Source organism: Dendropsophus ebraccatus, chromosome 10 (genome assembly GCF_027789765.1).
Source record: "Dendropsophus ebraccatus isolate aDenEbr1 chromosome 10, aDenEbr1.pat, whole genome shotgun sequence".
Lineage (NCBI taxonomy): Eukaryota > Metazoa > Chordata > Amphibia > Anura > Hylidae > Dendropsophus > Dendropsophus ebraccatus.
In genome coordinates, this window is record NC_091463.1 from 1,139,922 (window position 1) to 1,163,886 (window position 23,965).

Consider the following 23,965-nt stretch of genomic DNA (forward strand, 5'->3'; position numbering starts at 1 on the left):
GATCGTTGATATAGTTCTGAACCTAAAATTATCGTTAATTGTTCACTAATCGTTCGCTGTAATTCCACATTCGTTCCGCTTTTTTTTTTTTACTAACCGTTCAGTGTAATTGCACATTGTTCATTGTTTTTCTGGGATCAGAAGGAATAAACGATCGTAGTAACTATCATAACTAACAATTATCGTTCTGTGTAATATGGTAAACGATTTCAGGTTAATGATAAACAATCTCATTTGCGATCGTTTATCGTTAGTCGTTAATTGTTAAAAATGGCTCGGTGTAATAGGACCCTCAGGTTAATCTTCTTAAGGACAGCAACTTGTCCTCTGGCAGCCGTCATTTCATGCTTATGGAATCAATCATGATTCCAAGGAAATCGATTACCACGGTGGGGTATACCGTTTTTTTTGGGTGCTAATGTAACCCCAAAACTTTTTCCACCCACTCAAGAGTTAAAAAGCTACTGCCAGATTACTCTTCGGGGCCAATACATAAAAAGAAAAAATCATCAATGTCATGGATAATGGACAGGATGCCAGAGACATCCCGCACTACCCATTCCAAGAATTAACAAAACGGCTCAAAATAGGCTAACAAAATTGTGCAGCCCATAGGGAGGCAACGGTCAACATAATACGCCCCTTTTCAAAAACATGGAGGAGCCGAAGACTCCCAGGATGCACTGGAAGGAGGCGATATGCCGACTCAACATTGGTTTTTGCCAAGAAGACCCCATTTACCTTACCCTTAAACCCATGACATGGCCGCATCGAAGGAAATGTAAACCACAGAGCAAAGCTCTTTTACATAGGACTCCTAGCTGAGAACTACCCAAATCTAAGATAGGAGGGTCCCTAAATGGGCCCGGCATGCAACCTAATTCTACTACTTCTGGCTGGTGGGAGGGGTCAGCATGTGTGTACGGGATGGTGGGAGGGGTCGGCGTGTGTGTAGGGGCTGGTGGGAGGGGTCAGCATGTGTGTACGGGATGGTGGGAAGGGTCAGCGTGTGTGTACAGGCTGGTGGGAGGGGTCGGCGTGTGTGTACGGGCTGGTGGGAGGGGTCGGCGTGTGTGTACGGGCTGGTGGGAGGGGTCGGCGTGTGTACGGGCTGGTGGGAGGGGACGGCGTGTGTGCACGGGCTGGTGGGAGGGGACGGCGTGTGTGTACGGGCTGGTGGGAGGGGACGGCGTGTGTGTACGGGCTGGTGGGAGGGGTCAGCGTGTGTGTAGGGGCTGGTGGGAGGGGTCGGCGTGTGTGTACAGGCTGGTGGGAGGGGTCGGCGTGTGTGTACGGGCTGGTGGGGAGGGGTCAGCGTGTGTGTAGGGGCTGGTGGGAGGGGTCAGCGTGTGTGTAGGGGCTGGTGGGAGGGGTCAGCGTGTGTGTAGGGGCTGGTGGGAGGGGTCAGCGTGTGTGTAGGGGCTGGTGGGAGGGGTCAGTCTCTGTGACGGGGGTTAGCATTTGACTGCAGTTTCTACATGTACCACCTCCCCTCTCCCCTGCAGGTCATCATTCTTATAGGTAATAAAGCGGACCTGGAGGCGCAGCGTGACGTTACGTATGAGGAGGCCAAGCAGTTTGCTGAGGAGAATGGTACGTAAGGATTTCCAGGCTGAATTTCCCCGTCATCTTCGTCATCCCATAGCCCCCACAGTAATCTCCTCTCCACCCATAGCCCCCACAGTAATCTCCTCTCCACCCATAGCCCCCTCAGTAATCTCCTCTCCACCCATAGCCCCCTCAGTAATCTCCTCTCCACCCATAGCCCCCACAGTAATCTCCTCTCCACCCATAGCCCCCTCAGTAATCTCCTCTCCACCCATAGCCCCCTCAGTAATCTCCTCTCCACCCATAGCCCCCTCAGTAATCTCCTCTCCACCCATAGCCCCCACAGTAATCTCCTCTCCACCCATAGCCCCCACAGTAATCTCCTCTCCACCCATAGCCCCCTCAGTAATCTCCTCTCCACCCATAGCCCCCTCAGTAATCTCCTCTCCACCCATAGCCCCCACAGTAATCTCCTCTCCACCCATAGCCCCCACAGTAATGTAATCTTTTTTTTCTTTATAAAGGTCTCTTGTTCCTGGAGGCGAGCGCAAAAACGTAAGTGTCGTCCTGGTGGGATGTGAGGATGCAGTGTTATCCATGTAGATAATGTGCAGGTTATACTGCAGGGGGCTCTGGGGGGGGGGGGGGGAGCTTGGCCTCCTCTGCAGGTTTTAGCCTCTTTATATACAGTGACTGCAACAAACAACAACTTTGTCTTCCTTTTCCCTTCTTCCTCCTGTATCATATATAAAGGTTCCCATCATGTCCTCCCTTTCCCTTCTTCCTCCTGTAACATATATAAAGGTTTCCATCATGTCCTCCCTTTCCCTTCTTCCTCCTGTAACATATATGAAGGTTTCCATCATGTCTTCCCTTTCCCTTCTTCCTCCTGTAACATATATAAAGGTTTCCATCATGTCCTCCCCTTTCCCTTCCTCCTGTAACATATATAAAGGTTTCCATCATGTCCTCCTTTCCCTTCTTCCTCCTGTAACATATGTAATGTTTCCATCATGTCCCTCCTTTCCCTTCTTCCTCCTGTAACATATATAAAGGTATCCATCATGTCCTCCCTTTCCCCTCTTCCTCCTGTAACATATATAAAGGTTTCCATCATGTCCTCCCTTTCCCTTCTTCCTCCTATAACATATATAAAGGTTTCCATCATGTCCCCACTTTCCCTTCTTCCTCCTGTAACATATATAAAGGTTTCCATCATGTCCCTCCTTTCCCTTCTTCCTCCTGTAACATATATAAAGGTTTCCATCATGTCCTCCTTTCCCTTCTTCCTCCTGTAACATATATAAAGGTTTCCATCATGTCCCTCCTTTCCCTTCTTCCTCCTGTTATATATATAAAGGTATCCATCATGTCCCCCCTTTCCCTTCTTCCTCCTGTAACATATATAAAGGTTTCCATCATGTCCCTCCTTTCCCTTCTTCCTCCTGTTATATATATAAAGGTATCCATCATGTCCTCCCTTTCCCTTTTTCCTCCTGTTATATATATAAAGGTTTCCATCATATCCTCCCTTTCCCTTCTTCCTCCTGTAACATATATAAAGGTTTCCATCATGTCCTCCCTTTCCCTTCTTCCTCCTGTAACATATATAAAGGTTTCCATCATGTCCTCCCTTTCCCTTCTTCCTCCTGTAACATATATAAAGGTTTCCATCATATCCTCCCTTTCCCTTCTTCCTCCTGTAACATATATAAAGGTTTCCATCATGTCCTCCCTTTCCCTTCTTTCCCACACTTTCTTAATGACTGTAACATTAGAGAGCGGCCATCCCCCGACCGTAACCACATAGAAAATGCTTGGAATTCAATAATAATTAAAAAAAAAAAGGTTGAAGAGACCCAGCAGCATAATCCATCTAAAGGAGGCGCTGAAGTCACTCTGGTTAACCATGACATTGGTGTGACCTCCAAGGGGTATTCTGTGTTATAAAGTGACCTCACATGACTGAGATTTTCCGCCATGTTATGGGTGGGCTGTCGTGTCAGAGACCCCCTTATAACGGATACATACTCATAGGCAGTGTATAGGTTCAGTGTGTCCTGTGATCCCAGCAGCCTCAGCTCTGACTCTTGGGGGACAGTCTCTGCAGTGTGTGTTGGGGGAAACAAGACGTACAAGAACATGGCCGCTCTCATATGATCTTGTGCACCCAGGAACTGACTTTTCTCTTTTGCTCCACAGAGGAGAGAATGTGGAGGACGCGTTCCTGGAGGCGGCCAAGAAAATCTACCAAAATATCCAGGATGGAAGCCTAGATCTGAATGCAGCAGAGTCCGGGGTCCAGCACAAGCCGTCAGCACCCCAGGGAGGCCGACTAACCAGCGAACCCCAGCCCCAGAGGGAAGGCTGCGGCTGCTAGTGCGCTGTGGGCGGGGGCCGTCTTTCTGACCTTTCTTCCTCTGTCTGTCTCGCAGTATTTTTTGCTGCCCCATTCTCTTCTGTCCATCCTATTGGTTTATGAAAGGTGGGGGGAGGGGGCGGCTGTGCTGCGACGGCGGTAACACCGTACTAAACTGCTACGTAACTAGATGTATTCAGGTTCTGAGGCCGCGTAATAAACAACCACAACTCCAACCATTTCCTGCATGGTATGACGTCTAGCTCCCCTGGACTCCGCCCCTGTGACTTCTCCGTTCTGTCCTCCTCTTGCTGTGAATAAGACGGTTATTAGGGGATCCCGCTGTCTGTCGCCGCCACTCCTCTCTTCCTGTCCCCCCGGGGGGCTTATTACTCCCACTGTCTGTTGCCCTGCCCCCCCCCCCCCCCCCCCCCCCCCCATCCCAAAAAAAACCCCAACCCTGCGGGATACCACTTCTAATGAAACAGGGAAAAATGTTTTTGTGCTGAATTAGTTTTCTCTCCTGTGTAATAATGTAAAGACCCCACAGACCAGGAAGATGGTGACTGCCGGCCCCCCACTAGACAGAACGTCGGGCTTCTTCATATCCGCAGTTTCTGTCTGTCTTTTTATTTTGCACTGTGGCTTCTGAGCTGATTTCTCTGAAATATTCCATTGTGGGCTGATGGGTGGGATGATGATGGTGGTGAGTCGGGGAAACCTTCCATTACCGCTCCGCATTCCCTGCCTTGCGCTGCCTCGTCGCCGGCTACGTGTTGCACATGTTCGGCGTTCTTTGTTTTAACCCTTGCTGTTCGGTGTCTGGAGAATCTCGTTCTGCTGCTTTTTAGAATGAACTTTCTTGTGCGTTTTTAACACTACAGTCTATGGTTTTTAGGCGGTTTAGTTTATTCCAGTGGTTGGTTTTGAGGCACTGAACCAATACTGCTACATCTGAGAATCACATGGTAAACCACACGCTGTAGACTCCACACACAAGGCCAAAACTGGAACAGGATGAGGTGGGTTGTGTGGTGCGGCCCCTTAACATGGATATATATATATCTCTCCTTTTTTTTAATGATTAATACGGGGTTTCTTTTTGGGGGTTAATGCATTTTGCATCCATCAGATCAGCAGAACGTGTCTTGTGCAGGGACCACACTCTCCCCGGTGATAGGTCGGCACCCGCAGCTCGTCTCCCCCACACTTCTGCAGTGCCTGGAGCCGTTCCATCTGGGACTGAAGGATTCTCGGGCCGCTCTACTTTCCCTTGATGTAACAAAATGCTATTAATCTATTTGTAAATAAAGTTCCTGGATCTAGATAATTTACATGGCGTCTCCTCCATTCTTCCCAGATAGTTGTTACAGTGCACTAGGCATTTCTGCGGTGGTCCTGGTGCCTGCTGACTATGAGCTGGAGTGACGCTGCTGTCTGGCACACAGAGCATCAAGGGTTCTCTTCCAGGTAGGTTTTGCTGTGACATGTGGCACCCCCTCCCCCACGATGGTGTGTGGGCTGTACATCCATCACCACTACTAATGAGAGAATTGGGGGAAAGCAATTCAAACAACTGAGCAGTGGGGGGCACCAGTCATCAGACCCCTGCTGATATACAGCTGATTGAGACACATGATACCTCGCAGTGTCTATGTCATAGTGAACTGTCATCTTTGTCCTTCCACAATGTGCCCTGTTTGATAGACAGCTGGAAGGTGAGACGTTTCTAGATCTTGTTCCTGTGCATTAATTGTGCTAACGTGAGATTTGGAAAATGGCATCTGCTTTTGGCTGTCGATTAGAGTGTATCAGTCATGTTGGTAAGTTCCAAATAGTTTACTTATTTTTTTTGCTCATTAATGTACACTCTGCACCTTCTCCCCCAATCCCCTCCCCCTCCCCCCAAAAAAATTAAATAATAATAATAATGGAAACACTGCAGAGACTAACCCCCCAACCCTCCCCTGGCTATGTGATTAAAGAGGGAGGTGATCCGTTCAACTTACCCGGCCGGGCCTCAGCTTTGGAATGATGCTGATCCGGGCACGGTAATCGACAGCTCTGGTCTGCAACAGACCAGAGTAATACAGCATCGATCTAATGGATCAGTGCTGTATAATGTATACTAGACAGGGAGGGTGGATCCCAGCCTTGTCCAGGAGGCACAACGTATATGTTGAGCTGGTGGGGGAAGGTCCCCCTTAATGCCTATGAATAACCGGGAGGCTAAAACTTAACTTTTACACAGTTAAAATTTTTGACGTGCTCAAAACAAAAAACGAAAAATGCATTCGTGATTAAAAGTATGGAGGGGGTAATTGTCTCGTATTGAACCTTATATGGGGTTAGTCTATCTAGATTGTACAGTATATTTAGATAATACAGAGGCTACGGTCCAAAAGAAGCACCCCGGCTACGGGTGCTAGACACGTGAACTCCCACTCTATCGACTTTTACAGACTTGGCAGTCGGCAATAGCCATAAAACACGCCGCTGCCAAAGAGCGTAGAAGCCCTCTGTAGTTAGCGCTGCTTGGCCCGTTTAGCTACAGCGGAGGAAGCAGGCACGTTCCATGCTCTGGAGATTGTGCTAAATAGCTTTTATGCGATTTTGTATACGCATGCCTAAATTTCCCACATAAAGGTTAACCCCACAGCATGCAGGTTAAAACGCACTGTTTGTATCTTACATTATTCACCAACAAATCAAAGTTCCTATGGCAAAAGCATGTATACTACACTCAAGTTCCCCCCCCCCCCCCCAAAAAAAACACTTTTATTAATAAAAATTTTAATTACCCTCCTTTTCCCATTTTATAAATAAACATTTGGTATCGCCCGGACTATTATATTATCACATTTCTGATCTTGCACGGTAAATGGCATAAGTGACGTGACGTGAAATCCTGAAAAATTTAAGTGATCAAAGTTGCATATATGCAAGCAAGGTACCGATAGAAAGAACAGATCATGGCACAAAAAATAACACCTCACACGGCCCCATAGACCAAAGGATAAAAGCGTCATAAGTAAAGAATAGAAACACTATAAACAGAGATCAGGTAATAAAAGCCTGAGACTTTTCCTCTGTTGAAATCCATTCCTGGCTTTGGCTTCGAATTTTTGGCAGATAATCTTTCTGTGTAAATGGACCCTTAGTTTAAAATGGTTTTAATTTTTTAAAAGCTGTGATATTTAAGTTACATTTCATTGTAATCGTACCGACTTGGGGAACATGTATAATAGGTCAGGTTTTTTTCAGTGTGAAAGGTCTAAGCACAAACCTCTAATTTAAAAAAAAAAAAAAATTATTTTCTATTTCACCACACAAGTAATTTTTTTTTCTGGAAGAGAGAATATATATAGGTGCAGCTCACAGTTACAGTAACTAATTGGGTCGAGGTGAACCTAAAATGCCCTTACCTAGACATGGGCTAAAAGAAATAAAAATGGAGAAAATGTATAGTATTTAGTCCTCCAGACCACAACAAGTCCCAACCTTTGCATATACCAGTTTTAATTAATAAAGATACCATAAGCTAATAAAATATATAGTAGGCTATGAATACACTAAAAAATAAATGAGATAGTTGATTTGTGCAACAAATACATATAAGAATACATATACAAAAAAGGTTTAAAATTGTCAGTGTAATACCGCTGGGTATCGGCCAATGCTATATTTAGCGTTAGTTCAAATGTGTCAATTGAGGCCACAGATGGAAAACGTTATGAGCAAGTCAGTTATAGGACCTGTAGTCCCACTATTGGATGTGTATCTCAACGCTCCCGATGCCCGGTGTAGTGAGACACCCAATATCTGGCAGATCAGTTCACATAGATCAGTTCACGTTTAATGTGGCGATACAAAGTATGCGAAATGGAGTCTGTGACGCCGCTCACCCGTCCGAGTTGGTAGCTGCTGTCGTGGCTCTCTCCCTCCTGCGGAGGCTCTTAGTTGCGGTCACTTGATCTGACCTGGAGAGTGAAAGATTGCCATCACTGCTACTGTTCATCACCGCCACTGACGAAGGGGTTAATCAGTATAACCTTGAAACGCGTTTTGCATATTATATAAACTGTCTTTCAGAGAAATTTTTATTACTAAAAGTTATACCGCTACGGGGGGGCCCCCCCGTTACTCTTTTTCACCCGATCAACTTACGGCAATCACCCATTATCCCTATCAGCATCTCACCCTAGACGGAGACATCCGAGGTGAGAGTGAGAACGAGGCCGGGATACAGAACAGCGCGCGGACGCCAATACCACGAGGACGTACTGCAAGAGCCTCTCCAGGTCACATCAAGTGACCGTAACTAAGAGCCTCCGCAGGAGGGAGAGAGCCACGACAGCAGCTACCAACTCGGACGGGTGAGCGGCGTCACAGACGCCATTTCGCATACTTTGTATCGCCACATTAAACGTGAACTGATCTATGTGAACTGATCTGCCAGATATTAGGTGTCTCGCTACACCGGGCATCGGGAGCGTTGAGATACACATCCAATAGTGGGACTACAGGTCCTATAACTGTGACTTGCTCATAACGTTTTCCATCTGTGGCCTCAATTGACACATTTGAACTAACGCTAAATATAGCATTGGCCGATACCCAGCGGTATTACACTGACAATTTTAAACCTTTTTTGTATATGTATTCTTATATGTATTTGTTGCACAAATCAACTATCTCATTTATTTTTTAGTGTATTCATAGCCTACTATATATTTTATTAGCTTATGGTATCTTTATTAATTAAAACTGGTATATGCAAAGGTTGGGACTTGTTGTGGTCTGGAGGACTAAATACTATACATTTTCTAAATTTTTTTTTCTGGTTTCACAGCATATTTTATTAAAAAATTAAGTCTGCATTGCAAAGTACAATTCGTAGTGCAAAAAATAAGGGCTCATGTGGGTCACTAGGTAAAAAAAATGCAAGTGTTATGGCCTTTTAAGCACAAGGAGGAAAAAACAAAAGTGCAAAAACAAACATTAGCCTGGTCCTGAAGGGGTTAAACAAGAAAACCTTAACTCTTGCCTGCTGATAAGTATTCAGAGACTGTGACCCTCATACTGTAACTCACATGCTGTCCCTTTCCTTCTGATCCTCTTGCTCCTTCATTGGAGTCCAGCTGCGTTTCTTTTGCTTCAATTGGTCACTATTTTTCCCCATTGTGCCGTCCCGCCTTGCACCAGCACGTGTGCCGTAACATCAGACACACCTTGAGTAATGCAGTTACTGCAAAGGTCCACTTGACAACCAACACGTGAACAAGCGCTTGTGGCCACGGATGCTACATCTCCTTGATGGCACACTGGGTGAATGTTGTGGAGGCGGGGACTTGGTTGCACCCTTGGACGGGCTACTCCTGCCCAAGATGGTTGGCATTCTTTCTATCACAGTTTCTGCTACCCATTTTTGACAGCTTGGAGTACCCTTCTCAATTTTTGTTTCATCTGTCCACCACCCAGTCATCCACACAGTCCAGTCTCTTTGAAAGCCAAGAGTCACAGCAGGATCCCCACTCTAACCCTCCTTCCTCCTCCCCCCCCCGTCAAAAGTTATCAACTGAGTGATCCCGCCCACTCCCAGGAGCTCTTCTCAGGCCCCTTTCCTGAATTTGATTCCTTGCAGGAGCTACCTGAGGAATTTCTTTGTACTTATGCCCCAACGCTGGAGCTTCCTCCATCTCTGGCTGATGATGGTGTTGAAGTTTGAGTTTCAAATGGTGATCGATGATAAAGAGACACCGTTGTCAGTAAAGGAGGCTGTTTGCATGTTGGGTGGGCAGGAGGAGGTGATTGAGGAAGTGTAAGAGAAGATGGTGGACGACGAAGTATGTGACCTCACCTGGCCCGGTGTCATGTCTAGCGGGTAAAGCAATGGGCATGCACTGGAAGATGCAGCGGCGTGGCTACTCCCCATTGAGGGCTTGTTCTTCCTTGATGTGGAAATATTTTAACGTGTGCAGATGCCAAATTGAGTGCGGTTCCAAGTTGAGGAGGGGCTGTGAAAATAGCAACCTGACCATCGCGCTGGACTGAATGGGAAAGAGCCAACAGACGACAACCTGCGCCAGTGGGTGCCCCCACTGCCTCGTCCCCTGTTTTGGGTGCTGGCACTGCAGTCCAGTCCACCACCTGTTTTTACTATGTTCGCCCTGGGGTAAAACTGACTCGTTATATATGTTCCTTAAGTTGTTACGATTACAGCGATATATAACATGTATAACTTTTATTTGATTTGATGCCTTGTAAAAAATTAAAACCTTTTAAAGAAAATATATGTTCCTTAAAATCGCTCCATTCCCCGGCTTATAGCGCTTTTATCCTTTGGTCTATGGGGCTGTGTCAGGTGTCATTTTTTGCGCCATGATGTGATCTTTCTATCGGTACCTTGATTGCGCATATATGACTTTTTGATCGCTTTTTATTACAATTATTCTGGATTTGATGCGACCAAAAATGCGCAATTTTGCACTTTGGGATTTTTTTGTGCTGACGCCGTTTACCGTGTGAGATCAGGAATGTGATTAATTAATAGTTCGGGCAATTACGTGCGCGGCGATAGCAAACATGTATTAATTTATTTATTTTTATTTATAAAATGGGGAAAGGGGGGTGATTCAGACTTTTATTAGGGGAGGGGATTTTGTGTTATTAAAAATACTTTTTTCTTTTACTTTACACATATACTAGAAGCCCCCCTGGGGTTAGGGTTATTCCCTCTCTGGGGTTAGGGTTATTCCCCCCCTGGGGTTAGGGTTATTCCCCCCCTGGGGTTAGGGTTATTCCCCCTGGGGGACTTCTAGTATATGCACTCTGATCTCTCATAGAGATCCATGCAGTATAGTTATACTGCATGAATCCATGAGATCGGTGTTCTATTACTTTTGGCTGCTGCAGCCAAAAGCAATAGAATGCCGAGCCGGGATCAGCGCCATTACGGAGCAGACCCCGGCCCGGGATGGATGCGGGGATCGCCCCCCCCGCAATCGCGCCGCAGGGGGGCGATCCCCCCACTAGACCACCAGGTATGCATATCAGCAAGTATTTAGAAGCAGCTGTCAACTTTGACAGCTGCTTCTAAGTACTTAATTAGCAGGCACGGCGATCGGACCGTGCCCGCTAATAGCCGCGATCCCGGGCTACATGCGGCACCCGGGATCGCGGCAGTTCAGAGGGGGGGTCGGCGCGCGACCCCCCTCTGAACTCCCATAGCGGCACGAGGACGTTCAATAACGTCCTGGTGCAGCTATGGGTTAATGATGGGCTGCTTTTCCAACATTACGGAGATCAAAAAATACTGGCTGTTTGCAATCCTTAACCACCACTCCAAGGATAACTTATCTTCTCTTATTTCTGTAGTGGAGAGGGGCAATTGGTTGACTTTATACCAAAAGGAACAGCTTCAGAACATGATGGGAATCTTCCCACGAACATCACTGGTGGCAGAGAGGAGAGTTCCAGACAGTTTGGGAACATCCAGCAGGTCCACAGTCATTAGTAGAACACTCTTTAAGGTGTGTGTGATGGAAATGGACAGCCCAGTCCCTATTGTGTGTACAGTTATATGTGGTATGAAAGTGTTTGACTCATTCAAACACTATAGACTGTTATGTGTATTCCACTCACTATACCTTGGCTTGTCCAAACATCATAAACTCTGGGCAGGTTATTGAGGGTCTCAGGAAACCTGGAGTTCTTATCTACTTCAAAGAATGGAGACCCACTCAAAAACAACACCCCCCAACCATAGGACAATGGTTCAATTACAGGACACATGCAATGAGGTGTCCCTGGTGCTTCCCCATTATCCTAATCACCTTTTGGGCGGCTCGGAAATCTGAGCTGAGTTTTGACTGTATAAAACATGGTGCCAACAGCTAAACTTGGTGGCAGTGGAGGGGGTCAGTCTGACTGAGCTGCGATCCATGATTTCTCCTACCCCCTGGGAAGGCAACAACTATTGTAAGTGTTAGATAGTTTCTGCTTATTTCTCCCTTTTATTTTATACTGTTATTGCATGTATGTGTGTGTATATATGTGTGTGTGTATGTGTGTGTGTATATGTATGTATGTGTATATATATGTGTGTGTGTGTATATGTATGTATGTATATGTGTGTATGTATGTATATGTATGTGTGGACCTCCACGGACCCCTTTTTTGCATATGTATGTGTGTCATCTTATTTACCTTTATTTTTGTAAGCACTGGACCTTTTGCCTATTAAAGCTTAAAACTTTAATAAGTTTGGTCCTTGTATGCTCTAAGAATCCATAGCCTTTGGATGTTGTGTTTTAACCCTGTGAGTGCCAGTGAGTGGTGGTGTGGGTTGACAGTGTCCTTTCACACTTAATTTGAAAGGTGGTGGCAGCGTGTGTGTTCAGATGCTTGGACTGTGTTGGGGTGTGATTTATGCTCAATTTGCCACCTGAGTGGAAGGTGAGTGCAAGATTGAGTGAGTGGAAATAGATTAACCCCTTGCAGTGGCCTCCCCGTCACGTGCTAGTAAGTGTGTACGTGACAGTGTGGAACACTTTCATGGCACCCTCTCAGGGATCAGCGAATGTTGAGGAAGTGCCTGGCCGACCGTAACCCTGTCCTCCCCGATCCTTTTACGCCCTACAATATTTGGGTGTCCAAGCTGGACTTGTGGCTAAAACCGCCTCTCTACGCCTAGGAGGTGCTGTCCTGCTCTGCCGCTAGCATTCTTTCTCACCACAGCCGGGACCATAGATGCCCATAGAGAATGACGGCTTAATTCATTCTCTATGGGCGTCAGACTCATCTCAGCGCCGTGTGCACAGCTTCGGGCGCTGATATCTTCGTCCTGGGACTGCCTCTAGGAACAGGACTCGTCGGAAAGGGTAAGTATCCGGGGGCTGCACCGGGGGTTGGGCGGGCTCTGTGCCCGCGTCCCCGGTGACAGGTTCCCTTTAAGCTCTGACTGACAATTCCTATGCGCCCCTATCAACCCAACAAAGTGTATGAAGTGTATGTTTTATCTCATTTCCTCCCCATCAACCACTGGCTTAGTAGGCCATTAAAATAGAATTTTCAGGCTGGACGACACAAGACTCAACTCCGAGGTCTCAATTGCAAATTTTGGAGAGTTTACCTAAAGAGACTCAAATTAAATTTATGGAAGGCTCAGCACAGTTTGATGTATGGTGACAGCATGTGGGTGCAAATGGCATATTCTCTATTACTTAACCGGTAAATAAATAAAACAGAGACCAAATTTTTTCTAAATTTGTGGAGTCTTACGGCCACGGGTCTTTATTCTCAGTTTACTTTTTCATATACATAAATAAATGTAACTAAATAATGTAATCAATAAATAACCATATAAATCCTTATATAATATCCATGAACACCTAAATTAAATAGATCCATCAACCTATAACTTATCCATATAATATCATAATATGACTGTCCGCCCCTATCAAACATGTCGGGACGACCCACCCATACAAACAAATGTCCACAAAGTGACAAGACTGACGAACAAGGGCCCGTGACAAGAAAAGGAGGGAAGGGGGGGAGGGGATTTCTTCTGTATCTTGAAGAAACTGTCAACAACGGTTGCTCGCATATAGTTTTTATAAACCGGTTTGCTGATGTCATCCAAGGTATCTGGCCAATCATGACGATACTTACCGTTTTTTACCCAGATACTGCCAACGAATTTCTTACCTGTAAGAAATACCTGTCTAGGTAGTAACCATTATGATGCGTGGGAAGTGTAAAAAAGGATCTGGACCATACCACTATAGAATATTAAATATTTATAGAGTGCCAATGCACCCACATATATACTCTTCACCAATTTGCTCCGAGTATATTTCATGTGGGTGCAAATGGCATATTCTCTATTACTTAACCGGTAAATAAATAAAACAGAGACCAAATTTTTTCTAAATTTGTGGAGTCTTACGGCCACGGGTCTTTATTCTCAGTTTACTTTTTCATATACATAAATAAATGTAACTAAATAATGTAATCAATAAATAACCATATAAATCCTTATATAATATCCATGAACACCTAAATTAAATAGATCCATCAACCTTTAACTTATCCATATAATATCATAATATGACTGTCCGCCCCTATCAAGCATGTCGGGACGACCCACCCACAAATGCCGGCACAGCCAGGCATGAGCCCAGACGAGCCGTGGCCAGCTCCACAATATTCTGAAGGCCCACATTAAAAAGATCCAGACCAATATCCGATAAATGAACGCCATCATCACGATACAGGCCCGGTAAAAAACCTTCCAGATCAATATGGCGGTACGAAATACCGCCGAAGGACCTCATAAAGTTGGCCATGCCTCTATTCAGGCGACGCCTAATAGTGTCGAGATAGACATAACCCGAAAAGGACCATACTAATCTGGGCACTATCTCCGAAAAACAGAGAACAGAGGCAGGATACAAAACGGCCAACACCCTAAACGTCATCTTAAACTCACTGAACTAAAAATCGGATCGCATACGACCGATATCATTACCACCAGCATGAATGACAATGATATCAGGCGAAGGCCAAACCCTACAGACCCCATCGAACAAGTCCATTAACTGACCCCATCTTAAACCCCGAACACCTGCCCAATAAATATTATGTCACTAAGACCCAAATTTGTGGTATAAATTCTGTGACGTGCCCTCCTATGGGCCCAGTAGGTGAAGGAATGTCCGAGAATCCAGACAACGACGGGACTGCGACCTGAAACAAAATCAAAGACACAAATGAGGCCTAATATATAAACGATACCTATCAGATTTCCACCTACCCAATCGCTTAATCCTAGACGGGGGGAGCCCTAATCTAAAAGCTTCAGTCGCGGCCCCAATTCTAAATGAATGCGCGGAAAAACCAGACAAGTCCACACCCAAAGTAAGCAAACATTTACGGAAGACGGAGACAAATTGAAATCTAGACAAAGAAGAACCGTCCTCATGAACCAAAAAGAAGCCGCCGACTCCCGGACGGACCAACAAATATTCTAAAACCGATAGAACAGGACAAACAGGACTACCAGGAATCACCCTGAGCAAAATACTAACACCGCGGGCAAACCTATCCGTTTTAGAACGACGGAGAAATAAACAAACGCAAGTCCTAGAAACAAAAATGTCCCGTAAAACCAACGCGGAAACAGAATCAACCCTATCAGCCACTAATTCACCAATTCGGAAAGCACCGAAAAAAGCCAAAGAAAAGGCAACCTTAAATAAAGTCGCTTCGAAAGGAGAAACACAAACAGACAAACAAGCCTGACCCAAGCTAACCAAAAGGGGGTAAGTCACCGGACGCCTACTATCAGGAGCCGTCCTACGAGACAATTTCAAACCTTTAAGCCATTGCTTGACAGCGAAGCACAAAGACATAGGAGGAATTGACAACCATCTCTGAAAATATGAGATACCAGAAAAAACCTTCGATAGGACAGACATGGACAGACCGGAAGACAACAAATCTGATAAAAATAATAAATAAACAAAAGGGGAAGAACAAAGAACCGAAATATTAGAAGCATGACAAAAGGAACACCAGCGAAGCCATGCAGCAGCGTAGGATCTCCAGGTAAGTGTAGACAACGATCTTTTAATCATCTCGCTAATCAAGCCCAAATCACGTTCCACAATTCGGGTGGGCAAGGGGACCCCACGAGATCTGCCGCTGGAGCCAGAGCACGAAAACGCGCCATCTGAAAACGAGACAAAGAATCGGCAATGACATTCTGGACGCCCGGAACATATTTCGCTTTCAACCAAACATTAAGACGAAAACACAATAAAACTAAGTGTCTCAAAAGATTCACCACCAAATCAGACTTCAACGATAAACAGTTAATAGCATATAACACACCTCTATTGTTAGTGTGAACTAACAACCTCCTATCCCTAAACGCAGGACCCCATAAAGTCAAAGCCACCACTACAGGGAACAATTCCAACAGGACAATATTAGACAACACACCAGATCGAGTCCATGATTCAGACCAACTCCCAGCACACCAATGACCATTCCAATAGGCACCAAAACCACGACTCCCAGCTGCGTCGGTATGCAAGTCCAAGGCACCTAATTCAACTAAGTCTTTCTGCCAAACAGATCTGCCGTTAAAGTCAGACAAGAAATTACTCCAGATACGCAAATCAGCTTTAAGATCGGCAGTCAAACGAATATGAGCCCTAGGAGAATTCAAACCCTTGGTAGCAGAATATAGACGTCTGCAAAATACCTTACCCATGGGAATCACACGGATAGCAAAAACCAAAGAACCCAATAAACTCTGAAGTTCTCTCAAGCGAACTTTCTTCCTCCCCAAAAAGGAAGACAGCAAATCCAAAATTCTAACAATCTTATCACGAGGCAAAGAAAATTCCATTTTATCAGTATCCACAAGTATACCCAAATATTCCAAGCAAGTGCAAGGCAACACTGTTTTATTCAACGCCAACGGGACACCAAATTCAGCACAAATACGAGAAAACGAATCTAGAAGATAACCACATTCGCCAGAATGAGCTCGACCCACAAATAAGAAGTCATCCAGATAGTGACAGCAGGAAGACAGACCAGTGGAAGACATCAAGACCCATTCTAAGAAACTGGAAAAGGTTTCAAAATAACAGCAAGACATACAAAAACCCATAGATAAAGCTTTATCAAAATAATAACTTCCCCTCCACATAAAACCCAACGAGTTAAATCCAGAAGGAGAAATCGGAAGGAGTCGGAAAGCCTACTCAACATCAGCTTTCGCCAACAGAGCATGAGGACCACAAGAAGGAATTAAATCAAGAGCCGATTCGAAGGAACTATACTTAACCGATACCAACGATGGATCAACCGAATCATTAAGCGAAGAACCAATAGGATGCGACAAATTATGAATCAGACGAAAACGAAAAGGTTCCTTCTTGGGCACAAGGCCCAACGGGGAAATTCGAAAATCAGCAAAAGGTGGATGAACAAAGGGTCCGTCAATCCGACCGGCGACCAATTCCACAGACAATTTACAATCAACTTCGGTAGAATTGGACATAACAGAAATATGATTGTCACTCACCAAACAACCGGTACCGTCATAACCGGGGACTGGGAAACCATAAGAAAAACCAAAACACAATAAATCAGCCATCCACCTGTTTGGGCAACGATCTAGCCAAGGAAGCATTTTTTCCAGCATCACTGGAGTCCGGGCCTTTTGAAAGCGGGTCTCTATTAAACGCGGAGGATTGTCCGCCATGACCCACTTTCTTAAAGCAACTGGACACTGGGTGAGGTCCGGAACAATGCGCACAGTCGTGCTTGTATTTGCAGGAATGACCCCATTTGCAAAAGGATTCATTAAAAGCAAAGCAAAGTCCTTTCCGAAAGGACTGCACAGGAACACTCGAAGGAGGCAACGCACGAGACCTTTGAGGCATCATAAGTTGAATCCAAAGACCGACATCTTTTTGGCCCCATTTCAAATTCGGATAAACAGATAGCTTTTGTCTAAACATTTCATCGTACAAAAGCCAAGCATTACCACCGAAGCTACGATAAGCCTCCAAAATAATGTCAACATGGTGAAACAAGGATGCACCAATAAGAGGTTGCTTTTCACCTAACACTGTAGCATATACACAAAACGCCTGCAACCAGCTATAAAAGGACTTATAAACAGGGGGCTTCCTCTTATCATTGTCTTTATCAGTCTCCTTACGTTCCCTAACTTGAGGCAGTAAAGAGAAAATATCAATATAGTCGAGCTTCCATATCTTATCTTTAATAGATTGTGGCAAATGAAAACCTAATGGAGACACAGTACAGGGTAATACTTCCTTCATGCACACCTCAGGCACACCAGGCTTAACAGACGGTAAAACCGTCGCGTTCGCACGATCAGCAAACGAACCACAGTGATCCAAAACAGGCATCCCTTCATCCACAGCATCAGGAACCCAAGCATCACCAAATGAGGGAGAAACAATAGCAGGGGAAGGATTAGACACTGTATGGCAAACATCATCACTCTTCCCAAGTATCTTCAACAGGGTAGCAACACCGGACAACAGATCAGGATCGATACCAACACTCTGCCCAGCATTTACAGACAATACTGGCACCAGACAGACAATACTGGCGAACAGCACCCGACTCACCCGAAGCAACTGCCCCAGAGGCTCCCCGTTTGTCCACAGTAGCGACAGGATCTGCATTCTTCACTGCCCTCCTAGGCCTCTTTTTTGCCCGTCCGGTACGGCTCCCAATCGTTGAAGCAGCAGCCGGTGACGACAACTTCCTCGTACCCCTGAGCCTGCCTCCAGATCTGCGTCGGATGACGAAGCTGCCTCCGCCTCCGGACATCGCGACATCAGACCCCGTCGCACCGGTAGTGACATCAGCAACAGGTCCCCGGGAAACCGCGTCATCGTCCGGCACAGTCATGGCCGAAGAAACACCACCGGAACCGATCATCGAAGAGAAGCCAGCACCGATTCCAGTCGCGATCCCCTCTTCCACCTCTTCAGAAAGCTGCAGACAGGTACGAAGCCAATTCTCCCCTCCGATGCCCGATGCCTTAGTCAAAACCTTATAATAAAGATCCTCCATGACGCAGGAGCAAATAGAGATCAGAGAAGCGCAGGCGATTTCTTCTGTATCTTAAAGAAACTGTCAACAACGGTTGCTCGCATATAGTTTTTATAAACCGGTTTGCTGACGTCATCCAAGGTATCTGGCCAATCATGACGATACTTACCGTTTTTTACCCAGATACTGCCAACGAATTTCTTACCTGTAAGAAATACCTGTCTAGGTAGTAACCATTATGATGCGTGGGGAGTGTAAAAAAGGATCTGGACCATACCACTATAGAATATTAAATATTTATAAGGTGCCAATGCACCCACATATATACTCTTCACCAATTTGCTCCGAGTATATTTCAGATATGTAAGTCTTTTTACTTACTTTCAACCATGCGCAGAGCGCAATAAAGTGTACTGCGACGACTTTTAGCTAACAGCAACTAATGGTGCGTTTACACAGATTTATCTGACATATTTTGGAAGCCAAAGCCAGAAATGGGTTTGGAAACAGGAGAAATCTCTGTCTTTCCTTTTATGACCTGTTCCCTGTTTATAATCTGTTCCTGGCTTTGGCTTAAAAAAATCTGTCAGATAAATCTCTCTGTGTAAACGCACCATAAGTGAACACTGGCAGATACAGTATATTTATAAAGTTTGATGTATGGCGGCAGCTGATAGGAAGCAGAGTCTTTTTTTTTTTTTTTTTTTTATATCACACCGGAAGAGGGGGCTTCTACTCACTACTGACCACAGGGAGGAGGGGGCTTCTACTCACTACTGACCACAGGGAGGAGGGGGCTTCTACTCACTACTGACCACAGGGAGGAACGGGCTTCTACTCACTACTGACCACAGGGAGGAGGGGGCTTCTACTCACTACGGACCACAGGGAGGAGGGGGCTTCTACTCACTACGGACCACAGGGAGGAGGGGGCTTCTACTCACTACCGACCACAGGGAGGAGGGGGCTTCTACTTACTACGGACCACAGGGAGGAGGGGGCTTCTACTCACTACCGACCAAAGGGAGGAGGGGGCTTCTACTCAGTACTGACCACAGGGAGGATGGGGCTTCTACTCACTACTGAGCACAGGGAGGAGGGGGCTTCTACTTACTACTGACCACAGGGAGGAGGGGGCTTCTACTTACTACTGTTTAATTTGCTAAAATATTTACATTAGTTTTTTTTCAGAGTGTCCATTATTGAGCAAAAAAAATACGAACTTTTGTGAACCAAATGGCCACAATGACACAGAGTAAAAATTTTAAATGGTCTGAATACTTTCAGTTCCCACTGTATATAGTTAAAGTGGTTGTCTAGAAAACACATGATTGTGGATGCTACTGGGGCTTGTGATGTATACTCACCTGTCCGGCTCCCCCCCAAAACCACTTGTACCTTCAGATAGCTGCGTTTAATACAAGATCTGTCCTGGGTTCCGTTCGGCAGGTGATGCAGTTATTGTGCTAAAAAACAAGTTTTAATCCTGCAGCCCTGTGCCCAATGGCCGTGGCCTAGATAGTGTATGCATTAGGCTGGCACAACCTCTCTGTCCCTGCTCCCCACCCTCCTCCTCATTAGGAATACTCCAGGCAGATTGTCTCCTATTCCCCACCTGTGTCAGCCCAGCACATGGGCTGGATCGTTAAGCACCTGTGCAATGTTCAGCATGGAGTAAATGTTCCAGTGGCATTCCTAATGATGAAGAGGGCGGGGAGGAGGGACGGAGGGGTGGTGCAAAGTTGAATGCATTATACTCCTAATCCAAGGCACCGCTGTGTGTGTATTTTATTTATAGGGGATCATTTATATAGGGGAATGGGGAATGTGTATATTTGTGTGTGTGTTTGTGACTAACTTTCTCAGGTGAATATATATATAATACATTACAGCCTCCGGGCAATGGCAGCAGGAGGAGACGGTGTGAGACTGCCTCCCTCTGCTGCCTGATCGCCGCTAGGGACAGCATGACTTTCCAGGAACCTTATGTTTCAGGAACTACCTGCTTTACATGATGTTCCTTGAACGTCCTTTTGTGGCAGAAACTCATGGCCTCACCCCAAAACCGTGCAGCCATATTTCAACTACATTTTGAAAACCAACCAGAAGTATATTGTTACCAATAGCAGATAAAGGAATACCATCCAACCAATACAGGCCAGCTATTTTACCTTCCAATTCAGTATGTCTGTACGAGGAACCTCTCCATATGTCTATTAATCCTTTTACGAATTTTCTGCAGGAACTTATTACCTTGCACATACTAGGTCCATCTTTTTTTTATCAATTCTTTATTTTCATTTTTTCATTTTCATTAGTAAGTGAAGGCTTATATGGTCCTGGAGGCCTCGGGTTATAATCCGAGAATGTCAGGTCTTGTGCCAGACGATAAGACAATAGATGCTAGGTACCACTAGTCTAGTACAGTTTGATGTTGTTCGTCTCAGAAATGTCTCTCCTCTTCGGTGGTTCTGGCGAGAGACACAAGTTTCTGCTATTGTCCCATTGTCTTTGTAGCCTTGTGGGTCGCTGTAGCAATATAAACTATTGTCCGGCGTATATAACAAGTAAGTGGAACCATAATAAGCTCTTAGAAGGACCATTAACTAATTTAAAGTAATAGAGATGAAAGTGGGGGTTGAACGGTGTGTGTGTGTGGGGGGGGGTTGTAGACATAGGGAGTATACACTAGGGAAGAATGAGGAAAAGTGGTGGTGGGAGGGGAGGCTGGGGGGGGGGACCTGTGCTGTTAATGTTATATTATATATTTCAGGTAGACAGTGGTGATACTATCCTGGGGGGCAAGTCACATGGTTATGTAGTATATTGGAATCCTTATATAGAAGCCATGGTGACCAAGTTTTTTGGAATATATGTTGTTTTCTATTGAGTAAGTTTGTCAGTTCCTCAAGTCTGCAGGTCTGATGAACTTTGGCAATCCATTGCGCTTTCGTAGGGACTGTCTGACTCAACCAGTGCAGAGGCACCAACAATTTTGCAGCTGAGATTAGATGTGTGAGTAGGTTGTTCTTACCTAGAGCAATCTCCTTAGTGTTGAGCCCCAAAGCTATTGTGTCTAGTGTAAGCCTAATATTAGTAGAGCAGATTTTATTGATCTCCGACTCTATCTCTCTCCTGAAGGATGTTATCAGGGAGCACAACCACCAAAAATGAGAAAGCGTGCCAATGTCTTTTTGGCATCTCCAGCGCCTGTTCGAACCAGACAGCCCTACCCGATGTAGAAATTCAGGTGTCTTGTACCACCTGGTGAGCAGCTTGTAGTGATTCTCCTTAATGCGGATACACGGTGAGAAGCCATGTGAATTTGACGGTATTTTCTTACATTCTGCATCAGAGAACTTCCTTTTCAGTTTCATTTGCCATGAGAGGATGTATAGGGGGACATCACTGGCTCAGGATTTGAGAAGAGGTGCGATATAGTTAGACAGTTGATGTTTTAGCGTGACTCTGGAGACTAGAAGGCGTTCAATCCAGGAAACCTCTCTCCATTTTGGACATTACGAAGAAAGGTCTCGCAGAGGTGACATATAGTATGGAGATGGAGAAAATGTAGTGGAGTTGTTGGAAGTAGGGTTTGTAGGTAGGTGTTGTCTGGGGGTTTAGAATCAGGCATTAGGGTAGCCAGAGGGATATCCGTAAGAGCATCCCATAATGGGTCATGGGTAGTTATAGTTGGATTTACTAAGTATGGTATGGTTGAGCTTGGCGGCTATGGGTGGGGGGTGTTGGTTCCAAGTGTATTTTTGTATTTCATTACTACTTTTAGTGTGCCTTTTAGTAGAGGATTAGTGAAGTCATATAGGCAGGATTTGTTAGTGAGCCAGAGTGCATTGATTCCTCTGGATCCTAGTTGGGTTAATTCTAATTCTGGTCCCGTCAGTAAGTTCTTTTTAGCCGTAACCTCTACCCATCTCTGCAGGTGTACTGCTTTGTACAGAGTTTCCACGTCAGTGAGACCTAGTCCACCTGAGCGTTTCTTTTGTATCATTATTCTATATGGTAATCTTGGTTTTCTCTGAGCCCAGAGAAAATTTGTAAATAGCTTTTCCCTCTCGCCCTATGACGGCACCCATGGAGAGGTCCACCTCCCGCTCCTCTGGACAGGAAACAGTTCACTGGATCCATAAAAGAAGAGACCGCCCCTTCATCGCCAGTTCTGTTTCCTGTCCTTTGGAGCAGGAGGCAGGAGGTGGTTCTCCCACCTCTCCAAAGGATCCAACATAAGGAGAGGGGAATGGGGCAACCGGCTTACTTACCTTACTGCCGACATCCCCGGCGGCGTAAGTCTTCTAACGGAGCAGCTGCTAAGACTGGCTCTCTCCCCAGCACCTGTCAGAAAGACGACCTCCGGATCCTCCCTGGCTCTCCGGTCAGCGGCCACGCATCCTCCGGTAAGCGGGCGGTCCTAGCACTTCCGGGTTGCGGGACGCGCGCGTCGGCGTACGCGTGGTGACGTCACGTGCGTCTGACGTCCGGGACGCTCTGGCTGCTTCCGGGGAGGGGTTCCGGCGGGGCCGTGCTCTTCCGGACCACAGGCTTGGGGCCTGTTAGGTGAGCCAATCGCTGCAGCGATCTGGAGAGGGTGTGCTGGCGCGCGGCAGACGGGAGGAGCCAGCCATTCCTTGGCGCCGAATTCAAAAGGAGCCCAGCAGTCATCGAGGATGGCGTCCACGCTGAGCAGGTATTCCAGCAGGCTTCTGGCTGTGCACTCTGCATTTTCAGCACGTTCCCGGCTGCCAATCTCTGCATTCAGCACGCTCTGTTGCAAACTCTGCAGACATATCTACTTCCATTATGGAGGAGCGCGCAGATAATCCTGAGACCCCTTCTGAGACTCAAACGGTATGACAGGGGCTAAGTATTTACACATAGTATGTATATTTTCTTCTTATAGACGAAAACATCCCGTACTAAGACCAGAGAATGTCCTGTGTGTGACAGAAAGCTGAGTAGTCACAATAAGACATTATGCAGCTCCTGTCGTAATAGATTCCTGGAGGAAGAAACACCATCCTTCATGAAGGACATTTAAGGAACTTATTAGAGGGGAAATTAAATCATCCCTTCCCTCACAGACCCTAGTCCCCGTGGAGACTGGAGAATCCTCCAGGTCTGAGCCTAGGCCTGGTCCCAGTACGGAGGCAGATGAGGAGGATCCTATGTCTGAGACAGAGGATTTTGGTGAGATCGTTGAGATTGGTAATGAGTCTCACCAGTCGGAACCTTCAGAGTCCAACATAGAAGAGGTTGATCCGTTAGTCAGTGCAGTTAGACACACTATGGAACTAGAGGACAGTCCTGTGTCCAAGACCGTACAGGACAGAATGTTTCAGGGCCTTACCCCAAAGAAGAGAAAAGTATTCTCTATCCACCATACTATTAAAGACCTGATTAAAAGAGAGTGGAACAACCCAGACAGAA

The 23,965-nt window shown here is 45.8% G+C and overlaps 1 protein-coding gene across 1 annotated transcript in view; it reads left to right on the forward strand.

Moving 5' to 3' along the window:
- The window catches only part of RAB14 (RAB14, member RAS oncogene family), a 51,957-nt gene extending 46,716 nt beyond the window's left edge, over nucleotides 1-5,241 (forward strand). Inside the window, exons 7-9 of the mRNA XM_069986609.1 lie at nucleotides 1,506-1,593; nucleotides 2,073-2,103; nucleotides 3,751-5,241. Of these exons, the coding sequence (XP_069842710.1) occupies nucleotides 1,506-1,593; nucleotides 2,073-2,103; nucleotides 3,751-3,928 (297 nt within the window). The 3' untranslated portion in view covers nucleotides 3,929-5,241. The remainder of the gene's footprint in view (nucleotides 1-1,505; nucleotides 1,594-2,072; nucleotides 2,104-3,750) is intronic.
- Nucleotides 5,242-23,965: the final 18,724 nt, after the last annotated feature.